This window comes from Pezoporus flaviventris, unplaced genomic scaffold (genome assembly GCF_033815535.1).
Source record: "Pezoporus flaviventris isolate CSIRO_AGI_PZ_B2104156 unplaced genomic scaffold, CSIRO_AGI_Pfla_v1 ptg000031l, whole genome shotgun sequence".
NCBI classification, from domain to species: Eukaryota; Metazoa; Chordata; class Aves; order Psittaciformes; family Psittacidae; genus Pezoporus; species Pezoporus flaviventris.
In genome coordinates, this window is record NW_026892579.1 from 34,334,497 (window position 1) to 34,350,623 (window position 16,127).

At 37.6% G+C, this 16,127-nt stretch overlaps 1 protein-coding gene across 25 annotated transcripts in view; it reads right to left on the reverse strand.

The window, feature by feature from the left end:
• Positions 1-16,127, reverse strand: part of DLGAP2 (DLG associated protein 2) — a 463,247-nt gene that overhangs the window by 51,381 nt on the left and 395,739 nt on the right. For all 25 annotated transcript variants that reach the window (XM_061460679.1, XM_061460699.1, XM_061460675.1 and 22 more), the window contains one exon: positions 1,925-2,072. In XM_061460679.1, coding sequence (XP_061316663.1) covers positions 1,925-2,072 — 148 coding nt within the window. The remainder of the gene's footprint in view (positions 1-1,924; positions 2,073-16,127) is intronic.

Below are 16,127 nucleotides of genomic sequence, written 5' to 3' on the forward strand. Positions count from 1 at the left end.
TAAGGTCATTGACAACAGAAAAATCAAAGTTTTAAAACTTAAATTAAAATATATACATGGAACCCAGTATCTTTCTCGACTATACCCTTAGTCAAGAGTGAAAAAAGATCTCACCAAAAAAAAGGCATTAAAAATACCACAAATTATACAAACTGCTATTATGTGGGACAAGAAAACAATGGCATCATGGAAAAAGAATAGGAAACAGTAAAGGTTCAGAACTTTTTTTGTTGTTGTTGTTTTTGTTTTTTAATCCAGTTACTTTGTGTAGTATCTATTAAATAATTTATTACTGGTCTGGAAATAGCTGGACTGTGAGGTGAGAAGCATGTGATTGACATAAAATTATGCAGGTTAGTGAAGACTGGAAAGGAAAGGAACTATATTCAGCAGGTTTAGTTAATCTGGCCAATTGAGCAATCTACCTGCAAATGAAATCTATGGTGGACATTTTTCCAGGTAATGCACACAGGAATGAAGAATTTTAACCGCTGCTGAAACCCATTAGTCATTATGGACATCTCAGTGAACATATCCATGCACAGCCATGGTCAAAGAGGCAGAATATGTTAGAATAGTTCTGTATTACAGCATTGTTTCATGACAGCCAACAGCACCACTTTGAATGTAGGATCTAATTCTTGTTAAACTTTCTCAAAACCAGAGTGTAATAAAGATAAAAAATAACCAAACCAGAGTAATGAAAACCAAGGCATGAGAATGATGGGGGCAGGTTTCACAAAGGAGCTCTGTAAAATAATGAAAGGTTTGGAAAATGAATTACTGTGTAATTCTGATGTGTGCTATGCAAGATTATATTTAGATTTATCTCACGTAAGTTAAGGAATCTGACTGAAAAGAATCAGTCAGGTGACTAGTCCCTCCCAACTCTCTACAGTCAGTGGAGACAAGCATTTTCAGAGGGCTGTCAGCCCGCTCGGGAAGTGTGTTGCCCTGGAAGAAAGTCTTTCACTCCATTAACTACAGAGGAAGCTTTAGTCGCTGCCTCAGTTAAAAGCCTCAAGTCAGATGAGTTGAATCCAGGCCTGAATAGCCATGCAGTACAAACTGAATGTGAATTAATCTAAAATTTCTTAAAAAAAGACTTTTTTTAAGGTAACCATTTTGCATAATTAGCTACTAAACCCTTTAATGTCTCACTAAATGGTCAAATTAAAATGAAGTAACACGTCTGAGATGAGAGCAGGGCCCACCTGTCATGAAGTAACACAGGAAAGAAATGGTAGGACCAATGAACATTAGAAACAGTGGAAATTTTATGTAAAGTCCTCCGCTAAGCAGAATATGAACATACTCCATAAGGCTGCTTGCACTTCAGGCCTGATTCATATCTCACTTGAACATGAATTAGTACTAACTAAGCAACATAAAATCAACAGGGTGGAAAAATGTCTCTTTTCAGAAGTCCCCATACATTGAATAATTGATGGGACTATTCTTTCATTTAAGAAGAGTGAGGGATTGAGTTTAGAAATGAATCACTGCTCCTTTGGAACATAATTATTTCCATCTATATCTTAACCTGGCAACCCACATTTACTGAAATGAGAGTAGGTATTTTCAGAGGGTAAGTATTGTAGGAGTGTGCCTCTTATGCTCAGTCTGAGACTTCTTAAGATTTAAATATTTAATATAGGCTGAAAATGAAAATAACAGTATTTATTTTTTAAATGAAAATATATGAAAAATATTGTGTGTGATAGTGCCCATTTGCTTCTAGCATTCAGTATTTCCCTTGAAATTTTGCACAAGGGCTGCATTCCTTAGAACTGAATTACTTTGGCAATTTGCATCCTCAGTTAGGTATTAATTAAAGAAAGCCCAACAACTAAAACCACCCACTAGTAACAACTCTTGCATCTGCAATTAACCTATAAGAAAAGTTATAACAAGAATTTCCCACCTGACTAACACAGCTGGCCTGACTGAGTGTGCTCACTGCTCTCATATAGCTCTGATTCCTTGAGCGAAACTTTGGGGAATTGTAGTTTGCAGAGGGATCCAGGTTGTGACCCCCAGGCACGTCACTTGCAGTTTGAAGGTAGCTCTGACTACAAAGGAAAGAGGAAAAAAAAAAAAAAAAAGGAAAGGGTGTAAAACTACAGATGGAATCAATCAGGATACTAAAGACAGCCATTTGTATGAGACTTAACAAATCCATTCCCCAGGGTCCAAATCTCTCTGTCTATAAAGCATCTGTTGTAGTGAAACACCTTAGCACAGGCAGAGAATCTATCTGCAGATCTGCTACCCAGATGATTGAAATTTTAAGTGTTCACTGTATTTAAACATCATTAATCCTCCTGGCTATTAATGTCGAACTTTCCTAAAAGAGAATGTCTAGGTCAAACAGCAACAAGAAGCAGAGCTAAGGCGCAAACCAAAGTAACTAAAAATCTTTCTTCATAGACAAAATCTGCTACTTGTCATCTGTTTTTCATCAGGGTGTTAGGCATCAAGAGACCTTTTATCTTCAAAGGACTGAAATATTTTTACAAAAGATCAAAATCTCCCATGTTCAGCTAAAAAAAAAAAAAAAGCAAAAGATTAATAAGGTACTCAGAGCAACCACACAAAGCTCTAGAAACACTTTCCTTACAGCACATCTCCCAGTTTGGAAGACAGACCTTAACACACTGAGACCCTTTCAGTGTGCTTTCGCTACAAGGGTATAATAGCGTTCGTAGTTTATGTTCAATATATTGACATTATCCATAATTCCAGGAAAATAAGTAAGTCAAAGAGATACATTGCATTGAATACAAAATAAAAAAAAAATGAAGGTCACAACCAAGGTTTACCAGAGTTCTGAGAACCTCTGAAAATCAGATTTTAGTAGTCATGTGACAGTCATCTCTAGACATCAGTGCATAAATTTATTAATGTTTCAGATAATGCCAGGTTGCATGTGGTAAAAAGGCAGTTTTAATATTTATTCCCTAAAGATAACTTTAACAAAACCACACTTTCTGGGAACAATACATTTGTGACAGTTGAACATCTGTCAACACTGGCACCAGAGTTATTTCACGCTGAGCTGGCAGAGTTACTCAGCCCAGCAGTGGCTGTGACACATCCGGGCTGTCAGAAATTTCCCTGTGAAAGGGGAAGCTTCCTCTCTGGAAGGACCAGGCCACTCAATGAATGAGAAAGCACAGGTTCAACTCCCAGTGCAAAATGAGGCACAAACCAGGACCTTGTTTCTTAGACCTTATTTCGTCTTACCAAACACTGGGCATGACTGTAGGCTGATGCTTGAAGGAGGACTCAGGTTCCCTCAGTAACTGAACAAAACCTGATTTTGGATTCAGTCCCTGAGGAGCACTTGGTGAGGAATCTCAGACCTTTAATCATGGCTTTGAGAAGCAAATAGTGTTTAGCTCCAGCTCCCTGTGTGGCCATGTCCTTTGATGTTGGACATGTGATGACCCAAGGGCCCCTCAAATCACCAGCTGCAAGAGCATACAAGTTTATTAGATCTTTCTGACCTTATACTTGGGAGATCAGTTCTCAAGCACTTCCATGTGTTCTCCCTGACTTAGCCATCTCAGGGTCAACATAGACATAGCCATGCTTCCACAGGGCATTTGGTAATGGCTGAGTTATCTGCTCCTCTAAGACAGGCTGCCCTTTTCAGTGAAAAAGGATAGGTTTTGTTTTCATCTTGGTGAAAGAAAGGCTTTTTTTTTTCTTTTTTCTAATTCTTCAGAAATTTCCATGGAGAATAAACTATTTTTTTTTGTTCCTGTCTTTATTCAGTGACTTCTATGGAATACCTCTGTAACTTCATGATGGAGGTAAACTATGGTGAAACTATGCTGTAACTGCTAAAACCAAAATGAAAATGCATGAGATTGATGCAGGCATGTGATCAGAGGTTAATTAACTCATTACAGTGGAAGTGATTTGCAGATTAAGATAGCTGATAGTGGTTCTAATTTGGTTTTAGGTGATGAAAACAGGAACTGTAGCAGCACTTTCTTTTTTTTTGTTCCCACAGATATGAAGACAAATATAATAGGACAGTTGAAGTGGTGTAGAGCCTTCCTATGTATATTTTGTTGCTGGATATAAATAAACCTCCCTTCCTGTATAGGCAGCAGGCTGATGTTTATCACCTTCTTTGTGTTATTCTGATTTTTGCATATGCTTTACCAAATCTGCCTGGTATTGTTAATTTAGCATTTTTTAAAACAGTTAGATGAGTTCCCTCTGGACCTTCTGCTTGTCATTAGGTGGCAAAATCTGGGATTCTGAGTTCAGGAACAGTCTTGTGAAAGAGATGTTTGAGGTTTCTTCATTAAAACGTGGGCCACATTAAGAAAAGATGGAAGCAATAATTTTCTAAAATATTTAATAATTAATTAATTTAAACTGGCTCCTGATAACTGTCTCCTTTGCTAAGTAATGCTCAGCAACCTAGTATTTCATTATGCACATTCCAGTTTCTTGTGAGGAATTGCTATCGTTAAATGCAATCAACAATGTCTACAGCAATAATTTCTTAGGGAAAGAAGCCCAGTATTCTATGGTGCTGCTAAGCTGCAGAGTTTTGATGGATGAGTTTGGACATTCCCTGATAGTTAAATAATTTTTCACTTAACAGAGAAGAGCAATTGATTTATAAGACTGTAGCAAAATAAGTGTTACATATATTAGGCTGCAAAAGGAATTTCATATCCATTTGATTAATACTTTGAAATTTTCCTGGTCAAAAGAAATGATTGGATTTCATTTCTAAGATCTACACTCAAATTTCTCTTCTAGGATAAACATATCAATGCATGGTAAAAATGATGACTTTGCTATAAACATGATCCAGAACCAAAACACCAAAGAACCAAAAGTTACATGGGAACATTGGTCTCACATGTCACTATCTGTTGTTGGAACTTTCTTTGTCATCAGCGCTATGAAACACTCACCACACGACACTGGTAAATGCTGGCTTTTTAATGACATCCGTTCTATCTATAAGCTTTGGCCTTCATTCCCAAAACACCACAGCACTATCACTTTGATAAAATTATTTTCTTTTATCCTCTGTAGTAGATTATCTTATATTCCAGAGGATCACTGAAGAAGGGCAAAAGAAACATGAGTAAATGAGATGCCCTGACAGTTCATCTCCAGGACCACAAAACAAATACACACATTAACATCAAGGAGGTTACTCTAAAGTTCAGGACTATGGAAAAAGAAGAAGATGAGACTAATAGAAAATATTAAATTAGTATGACAGCTCTTTCCTCAGTTGCTTTTCCAAAAAGACAAGATTGTAGACATGGATTCCCCTTTAAAAGCTTTTTCACTCTCAAGGGTTGTTTTCCCTTTTCCATTGGCTTCAGAGGAATTCCAGGGCAGCTAGGAACAGGTCATCAATTTAATGAGAAGCATCTTAGCTGTAAGCAAGGCTCAAAGCACAAAGAAACATTTGAGAATGAAGCAAACCCATGTAGTAACCTTCCAGCTCAGATCCTAATCCCTACTGCTCCCTAGAATCCTAATACCTAGCTCACAGCTGTCCTGCTCAAGATCTCCCAAAACACACTCACAGAAGCCAGAATTGAGCCACTTCTCCTACTTCTGTCCTCTGCAGATTACAAAAGTACCCTTAACATCTCTGTCAGCAGAGTCCAGCTCACCCCTGCTACAGCCGTCTAATCCTGCTCTCTCACTGAGGACATTAGCTTCCATAAACCCACAAATTCTTCTCTTTCATGTACAAACTAACTGTTTTGACATGTCTTGTATCAATCCTTAACAGAACTCAGTGCAATAAAAATGCAGGAGGAAGTTTATTTATGTTGTAACCAGAAAGAATTCAGTAATGTTTGTCAAGAGATTTCAGGAGAGGGAAGAGCACATCTTCATCTCCTGATCTTTTCCCTACTTATGCCATTGTAACAGAAGACTTGTAGAACTAGAGAGCTATTTAGAACATGTTTTAATGAAAGGAACAATCATGTAAGCTAATCCAATAGCTGCAATCAAGCACTGACTAATGATAAGAGAAGGACTCTTATTTTCTTTTCTGTAGCCATCTATTATTTAGCCACCGATTTCCTCCTCTATTAGCTGTGCATTTTTAAAAGGAGTAAGATGCTTTCTTTACTTTATAGCCAGTAAACAGCTAACCTTGTTTGTTTTGGTTTGGGTTTTTTTCCTACATTCCATTGATTTATATAACTTTTAGAAAGGTCATATAACCATGGACAGTGCCTGAAGCAGTCCAATGACTTCAGCATATGGTGCAGGGGGATTTGGGGCATTCCCACTGTGATCTGTACTATAGCACCTTGTACCACTCGAAGTCTATCACTTCGTGCAGTACTCATCCCATGATTTGTCATTACTGAGTTCTGATGCTGATGAATACCCAGGACGGTTTGTAGCATCTTTCCTGAAGTCTCATTGCTATATGACAAGTAATACTGTAAGCTAGAATTACAATGCACAACACTGTTCCATAATTTATGCAGCCACTGCATCTTTTTGTCATTTGATTAAAAGGTATGTTTGACAATAAAACAACAAGGTTTCACTTTTAGGACACCTTGAAATGCCATATTTAGAGGCTGACATAGTTTTACAGCTTATAGCTAACTCAGGGTCAAAACAAAACAAAGAACCCCCCTAACTTCTGCCTGAGAAAAAGCACTTGGCAGTCAATACAGCCCTAGTGGGGACATGGGGCATATGGTTCCTGGGAAAGGAATTTCCGTCACATTGCTGCTTTTTTTTTTTTTTTTTACTATCTGTATTTTATAACAAGTGATTGATATAATATACTTGATATAATATACTTGTTATAAACCTAATACCTTTGCTTAAAAAAGTATGAACATGTTGCCAGCAATGCAGCAAATGTCATACACTTGCCAAGGTCATTTCTTGATCTACTCACATTCAAAATAGCGATCAGCCCCCAGAGTACTTGTTGTCTGTCAGATGTTCAGCCATCAGTGTACCCTGAGTCAAGAATGTACAAAATGTGAATTAAATCTTCCTAGGCCTCTGAAAGTTGCAGCAAGAAAGTCACCTTCTGAGTCTGACTGGGTCTATCAGGTTTATTAAGAAAGAATCAGATATAAAGAAAGTCCATTTTCCATCAAATTAATTTTTGGAATTGTAATAATCTAAAATCATACCTTTTTCTTTTCATGATCATGCCTGCATTTGTCCAAAAATATGAGAATGAATGGGAACATTCAAGAACGTACAATCACTTCTGTTTAAATCAGCATATTCAATACAGAAGTATAATTCTGGGACAAAAGATAAAATTTGTAAAAGAATTCATCTTGGGCACCTAAAAGGGTTGTAGTAGGATTAGCAAGGTAGCATTAGTTATCAAAACCTGCTTGATTGAAGGATTTGCATTTCAATGGATATTCATTTCTCTATCTGGATCTATCTTAACTACGTCTTTTTAGGTAAATGAAACAACTCATTGACCAGAATCTAATGATTAAGCTTAGTGAGCAGTGCCATTGTACAGCAGCTGCAAGTCATACTGTGTCTCTGTGGATCCCTGCTGAAGTCAACAGAGCTCTGCAAAGGGGCACAGATGTGCCTGCATGCAGCCCATTGGAGAGCATAGACATTAAATCTGATTCTCCCTTTGGAATAGCACAGTTAGTATGGTGGCTCTGAAAAAAAAAAAAAAGAAAGTACTCATAGATCTGGTGAATTTTTCTGTAGCAAAGACTTATTTTCTAATCTTTGCCAGACTGGAGTTCTCTTTGATCACTGATAGATATGAGAATTTGGGCCAAAATAAATATATATTTCACCATTGACTCATAACATTTTTTTAAAAAGGTGCCTGAAAGATATTCCATATTTGATTTGTTGCAGGAATGTGTTAGGAAAGAGGTGGTGGCTGCTGTTTTTGTCCTTGTGAAATGCCTATTAATCACTGCTAGGACAAAATCTCTCTCGTCAGTAAGTATTTAGGGATTTTGTACAACATGAAGCAGAAGAGAATAAGAGGAAATCATCCAGAATAGTTAAACAGTCTGGTGGTTTGATCGCTCCTTGCAAAGATACAGAGGATGTAGGCTCAATCAAGCCTGTCCTCCAAATCACGCAGGATGTGCGTGTACTAAGAAAAAAGTCTGATGTGGGAAATGTAACCTCAGAGCTGTTGTTTGTAAGAAGTGACAGATGTGCACATGTAGCTAATCCTAAAAGTCTTGTTCCAATATCCTATTTTGAGCTTGCCCTGGAGAGTAGGCAGCAAATTGGTCAGCAACAACAAAACAGGCAGATGTTATGGCAAAAATTAGAGGCATTTAAACATCTTGCAGCGGTTCACTAAATGGATCTGAGGATCTAAGCAGAACTCAGATATTTGCTGTATGTTCCTAAATCCATTATGGAATCCAAAGATTCATAATTTGGTGCAGAAAGCTATCTTTTTTTTTTTTCCCCCCCTTTTATTTGCTTTCGGTATATATACATGTACATATGCAAAAAATCTCAAATTAGGTGGAACAAATATAGACCATCAGGACTCAGTAAAGCATCTGAGCATGAGCTTAATTTAAACATACATGTAAGTCCATTAAAGCCAATAAATGATCTTTTCATGAAGAAGTTGAAGATATTAACGAGATTATGTAATTTGTGGGGGAAAAAAAAAAAGGGTAGAATGAGAACTGAAAACACATACATGATTTCTGCTTTTTAACCAAAGTATCTTAATTTTCAAATCTTTGCCTGAAGAAGTGTTGCTACACACATACTTTACAGTCTCATTTAGTTTTTATTAAATATTTTTTATTAAAAACTAAATGAATGAGAAACACACCTCTCAAATCCTTTCAAATTAAAACTAACAAGTTTGTTGAAAGCAAGAATGAATAAGAACCAGAAACACATTTCTCTTGGATCTCAGTATGTGTGGTTGAGAGACTGGCCTGAATCTTACTGAATTTTCACTGCAGTCCATCACATAATTGTGCCTATCTGACAAAAGCCTGTTTTATTCTTGGGAAGACTGCACTTTGTTAGCCTTAGGATCCCCCTTCAATCCCTAATCCAGGGTAATACATTTCAGCCCTACAACATGAAGCTGGTATTTTCTACAATGAGGCAGGGGATCTGGAGTCTATTACTCCCCAGGTTTCAAACTGTGCTACTTCTAAGAGGACAAGGTTCCTAACACTGCTTAAGAATGTTTCCTATTATTCTGCAAAGGAAGAAAGGATGGGGACACTCTTCTGACACTGTAAAAGATACTTCCTAGGTAGCCAGATGACTAACTGCCCTTCATCAACATTTCCTCTTAACCCTGTGGACTAATCTAACCCAGATCTTAGTGACTGCAGCAGAGAACAATATCACTGTGCCAGTGGCCTACTGATTGCATTATTAGTTGATAAGGCTTTGCAATTAGCCCTCAAACTCTCCTCAGTAAATCTCCAATTTCACCCCTCAGAGACTCTGCGTAGATGCTACTACACTATAAGGCCTCAGAAAGCTACTAATGAAGTGTGTAATGAGGCTTTTTAGAGTCAGAAGATTGAAGAAAAAAAACAAAGATAAATAAAAAGCATATAAAAGATGAAGGTTTCTTTTCTAGTGATTTTTTCCATCTCTTCTATTGAACATATTTCTCAGGAATGGCTTCAAATCCATTCCTAATTTAAAATGCAGAAGAAGAGTTAACGGTAAGTTGAAGTTTTAAAAATTAAAAAGAAGCTTGCATCACTGGTGTGCAGCAATGGATAGCATTGGAATAGGACATTAACTTCTCCAGCAAGGAAGCTGAGCTTAAACTCTCAATCTGTGATGTTTTTGCAGCACATTCATTCATCACATGTGCACATTTACCTACAGCCTGCAGTATCAAGACTTCTTTCTGTCTGTGTACTTACCAAGTGGAATTTCTCTAGGAAAACTACCCACAGATTTGTCCATTAGTTAACAATATGGCCTTGCCACTGTCATGGTCAAAGACGAATGAAAAGACAGAGGTTTCGTCTTATGCTGTGCTTGCAAATTTCTCATTAAGTTTTTCACTTTCTCATGTTGCAAGTATGCTGTGGTTAGTGCTAATGGTTACAAATGCTACTTTTGTTTTGTTTTTTTTTTTTCCCCCTTTTAAAATGGAGATGTCCCATCTATGAGAAGAGCTTGTGCTAGTCCACGATTTCTGCTGAGCCAAGGGCTCTGGCAGTTAAGTGCTGTCACATCATCTTGTTGCAGTTTAACTCCCTTGCTGTGTGCTTTGGCAACATTTTTGTTGCCATAAAAATCTGCAGAAGTGAACATGTGGACATGCCTTGGGACATAGTGAAGATATTCTCTAAGTCAGCATAAGTTAGTATGGCCACGAAAAGATTCAGTATCTCACTCTGAAAAAGGGAAGAGGAGGCAAAGGTTACTTTTAATTCAGATCACTGATTTGGTCTGGTTTACCATAAGACCAGAAAACATATCAACCATTTCAGGACTATCTTATGCATATTTGCTTAAAATACTGGATAAAGTGGGTTTTGTGTTGAGTTAGTAGGCTGTGAAGAAGGGTAGCTGAAATATGGACATGCATTGTGCTCTGCAAGTGTGCTATGGGCTTTAACAATATCCAGGGCAAGGTTGCTAAACACCTGAGGGAGGCATGGCTTTCTCTGTGACCTCAACTCCAAGTTTGAGATGCTTTCTTCCATAGGAGGCCAAAACCTGGCAGAGGGTTAGGTGGAGAACATAGCCAAGACAAATTAAAGTACTAGTGGTACTGTGTTGTGGTAGTGTGATACTGTGTGATAGCAGATTTTCCTCCTCATTGAAACACTACATTTTTGTCCTACCTGCTCACTCATCAGCTTAAGGTGTGTGGGCTACCAGCTGCCACAGTAAAGTCTGCCATTAGAGGTTCACAAAGCAAAAGTCCACATTGCTGTGACTGTTTTTATTTTATTGTAACTAAACCTATTTCATCATCATATTTGCAGTATCTAGTTTCCCATGAGTCACTTCAGATCATAATGGAAAACTTCAGCACAGCACAACTATTCATTTGTGTGAGTGATACCAGTATGATCTTCAAACAGAGTATATTTACTTTGGGCTAAATGCTATAGTTTTCCCTTTTGACTAAATGCTTAGGCAGTTTTCAGTCTTTCGCAACACTTCAAAAAGGAGACACTGAAAACGGGACTTGCTATTTCTACAGTGCTCTCCTGTTCATTACATAATCGGTATATTAAGTACACTTTTCCTGAAAAGAAGAAGGACCAAGTAACTGGAGTATTATCTTCAGTCATAGAACTGGTTTTCTATCACATAGTCCCAAATTCTTGGTTTTTTTTTTCTGCTTTCCTTTCTGGATCTCAGTGTCTGTGATGCTTCCATTTCTCAGCTTTGCTTGGGTTTGTCATAAATACAGAGAAATTACATTTACTAGGTTGGAAGGTTACCCTTACAAATCACGTGGGGCAGTCTCTTTTCCAGAATTGCACAAAACTTACTTAGGACAGACATTCTCTTTTTTTTCAGCTAATGGTTCCATAAACCATTCAGCTGTTTTGACCTTTACTGTAAATGAATATACCAACCAGCACACTACCTCCCTTCTACCAACTCCCTTCTGCAAGCTACCTTCCAACGCAATGTAACCCCATCTGCAGTAGCATCACAGCACAGCAGAAAACTGGACTGAATTGAAATGGCTTGCACTGCACCTCCAGAAGGCCTGTATTTGTTCAGAGGATACCAAAACTGACATCTGAAAGATTTTGTATGGCTAATCATAATGCAAAAAAAAAAAAAAAAAGTCCTTTTTTTTTTTTTTCTCTTGGAACTACTGGGAGTCAAGATAATTTCCACAATAAATGGGATTTCTGGTACTGTTCCAGGAAAGCAGAAAGCTGGAAAGGAAGCAGGTTCAAGTATATGTCCTGTCTCCACCACAGCAAGCCTTATCACATTATATTTCACTCAAACACAATTACATAATCATAATAAATTACACTGGCCTTCAACTTAATGTTATAGGACAAAGTAGTGCAACATACTATTTAGTCTTTTGAAAGAGCATCCACAAAGAAAGAATTGAAATGTATTTATTTTCAGTGGGTGATCTAGATATTTAGGCACATTTAATGTAAAAAGAATCCAGCTAAATTTGAGTCAATAAGGCTATAAACTATACTCAGAAATAAGCTAGATTCATTACCTGACCCTTTGCCCAACTGACCTGGAAAGTTACACTTTCTGATCCTACAGAGAAGGTGTCTGCATCCATCAGATTATTCCTGAAATGTGCCTGGGCACTGCCTAGAAGAGAGCCAGGTGGCCTAGGATGAGAGCAGGCTGGGGACCATGCTGGCAGTGTGAGCATTTTAACAGATGTGGTGATCAGGTGGCAGTGGATGGGCTCATGCCCTGCTTCTGTCATCTGCATAAACCAGCAGTGGCAGTCCTTGCACTTTTTTATTCCCACTCAGAGTAAAATGTAGTCCTTTCCAGGAGTAACTCAAAAGAAAGGATTTCAGAATTTTAGTGCTTCTGTTAAATCAGTTACATTTACCTGTTTGCATCTTGTTAAATAAAATTATGTATTTAGATACAAACATGCATTTTTATTGTTTATGAATTTTTAATCTTCAATTTCCTGAATCTTTGAGCAACACAAACCAAACAACTAGGGGCTTACTTCCATCAAAATAGAAGCAGAATTTAAATGGGAAAAAAACTCCTTGAAAAGATGCCTGATAAAACTCAGAGAAGAAACATGTACACACGTCAAAGGTCTTCTGTAGGTTAAGTGAAGGCTGTTCTAATTTTCATTTTATCCTAATCAGGATAGTGACAGAAAACTAGGCTTCTTCTTATGAAACCCACCTACATATGTTTGGTAGCCAATACATGCTTTCTTACTGCCACAGCTACCAATATTTGGTGTTTATTACAGGTTTACTGGTATTCTCTCAGACCTCAGTTTTGAGCTATCCTGGCACCCAAGCAGAAGACTAAGAGAGTATTTATTTATATCTATTTTATTTCTATGCATTAGCTCCCTCCATCCTGGTAAACAAGCTAAAAAGCCAGCTAATGCAGCTGACATCTTGAATCATGTAATTTCTCATAATACATGCCAGAAATGCTATTGAGCCCTGCTATACATGCAGGAACGCTGTTCAAAATCTTGGCTTCTGGCTCTGCAGTGGAATCAGTTGTACAAAGGATACTCGGCATGCAATGGGATTACTGAACTATGCTGGAGGAGGAAGGAAGGCTCCATAACCATCATTCCTTGCTACATCCTTCATAGATATCCACCAGATGTAGAAGTATCCACAGTGACAGGTAGACAGAGATGCTCTGGGATGAGATGGCTGGTAGTGAAAACCATGTTTAGGATCAGCCCTTTGTATTCCTGTGAGACAAGACATTTTCTGACTGCTTTAGGACAGCTGAAATTTACAGGTTTTTCTTTTTTTTTCAAGAGAGACATACAAGAACCAGAATAGTTGTCAGATTTCTGCCTGAATTTCACTGGAAAAAAAACATGCATGGTAGACTGGCAGATTCAAGGTGCTGCCCCTCAGTTTAAGGGAAAACCGAGGATGTAAAAGATATCTGCCAGGAGCAGCCTGGCTGCTCAATTATTCCTAGTGCAGTGTTTGTGACAAATTCTCAACAGAGCCCTAATAATATTTCACAGTATTACAAAAAGCTTCCTCCTTTTCTGCCTACTGTTAGTGGTAACTGCCATTAAATCCTTTGGGACCATGAAAAGGCACAGCTGTCAGCGTCAATATACGGCATCAGCATTGTACCTATGTTTTAATCAATTATATTTTGAGCCATGTATTTGCAATACATAGAAAATTGACAGAAGATACATTTGGTATTGACCTACTAATAACCATCTGCCTTCAGGAGTTAACAGTTCTGAGAGACTTTTTTTCTTGAAACAGTCTTTATTTGAATACTTGTGTCTAGATGCTGTCTGTATCTGTTTAGAAGCTGTAGGAGTCTAGGGCAACCCGCCACTCACTGGAAAATTTGTGCTGTTATCTATGTTCATCTGTGGAAGGCCCAACCATAGCCGAAAAAGAACAGAGCAGAAGAATATGTTTTATTCAGTCTAAGTACTTGGAAAGTTAGAACTGCCTCTGAGAAAAATTTTAGTTTGTGGTACTAGAATGGACATGATATACGCTCCAAACTGCCTTCTGGGAATGATCCCTGGCCTATGCCAATGCCCAGGAAACACAGCCTGGCTGTTTGGGACAGTGCTAATAGACCCAGTCGACAAGTTTGCCCAGGAATACTCCAAAACCTTCTCAGTGTACATGATCAGGTTTCTGTACTCAGATCTGTGTTCTGGAAATGTTTAATTTACCATCAGGAAGACAGCTGGTTGATGTGTAGAAGTCTGAGAAAGTCGACCATCTCTTCTCTTCTCATCCTGTTTCCTTCAGAAGGGTCACTCTTAACAAGCCGCAGATGTTAGATCACTTTCACTTAGAACATCTTATCCCACAAGAATAACTGCCCTTTTGCAGGACCCACAGCTTTCAGAACTATTTATGAGAAAATACAGGACTGAAAAATTCACAACACGCATCTCTACCACGGATGATAAATTATGGGCTCCTCATCCTGAAAGACCTCAACTCCCACTGACAAGCACTCACAAGCTGAAAATTAACCACCATTTGTTTCCTAGGGACTTTCACATATTCAGCCTGAACCAGTCAATGTAACCAGCCAATGTAACCAGCATGCCTCAAAACCAAAATTCAGCCCAGATACGATGACTGAGGATATAAAAAATTCAAATGTTGCCTCCACCCATTGTCAGTAAGGGCTCTTCATCACTGGAAATTAGCCAGGTACAGGTCTGCCAGCAATACTTATGTTATGGGCCACATTTTCATCACTGGAACTAATATTCTAGCAAATCTTTCAGATTCACATTCAGAAATTGGCTCAGTTACCTAAACATAGGTCTCTGGCACTCTTTGAGATGCCTTAGGGTATCTTGCCTGAATTTCAGTTGCCAAGGGAGAGCAGAAACCTGTTAGTCTTGTTTCACGGTCTCTCAGAAATCTTACAGCAGCTTATAGAACAGACATCTTTGTACATCTGAATTGAGGCTACAGAGATGTGAGGGTAAGCCATTTGAAACAACAGAGTTGTAAACTGTTCAATTCAGTAATAGTGAAACTTGATGGTTTTCTTCCAGATTGCAAACCAAATAGTTCAATTTAATTAGGCCAAAAGAATTTTTTCCTGAGGTTTTTGTTTTGTTTTATTTTATGAAAAGGTGAGTCCCTATGGCATACTATACATGGTATTATCTACAGAACAATAAACAACCTTTAATCAAAGGTTTCACTCTTAATTTCTTCATTTTATGTATTCCTCCCAGGCAAAAAGATCAATTTTCTAAGCTGTGAGAAACATCCAGTCAAATTAATAGAAGCTGTAGATTTGAAATCAGGCCACCACTTTGGAAATGTCTTTAGAAATATACGTATAGTGAACTTACAAAAAAGATATACTGAAAAGACAAAAGGGAGAGAAACATATATAACTACACACTTTCCTGTAGCTTTAAAATTTTCTTTAGTTATTTAATAGACCATATTGTAAACAGTAAGAATGAAAAAAGAAAGCCAACAAACAAACCCCACCACAACGTCTTTAAAGGAGTATGATATAGCATAGCTGATACACAAAGCCTTTTACTGATAAAAAAGGTGTAAGATGACAAATATATGATAGAATTATAAATTTGTTATGATCCTAGTGTAGAAGAGCGTGTATTTTCCATTTCAGAGAAAGCAATGAAATAACAAAAACTTATAAAACAATCCTTATAACAATGAAAAATTCAGAATTTTTAACTTTTGATAAAAATGGATATATTTTCTTCAGTAAACATAAAAAAACTCTTTCTGAAGTAGCAGGTTTGTTATATGGATGGAGGAACATGGCAGGTTTTCATCCAATAATCACAAGAAACTGTAGCTAATTTAAAACAAAGACACAAAAGTTAGATATTTAACAACAGCATCATATTTTCTCAGGGATGCTGACCATTAAAACACAAAGAAAAATTACCCAAGTCATGGCAATGTTCA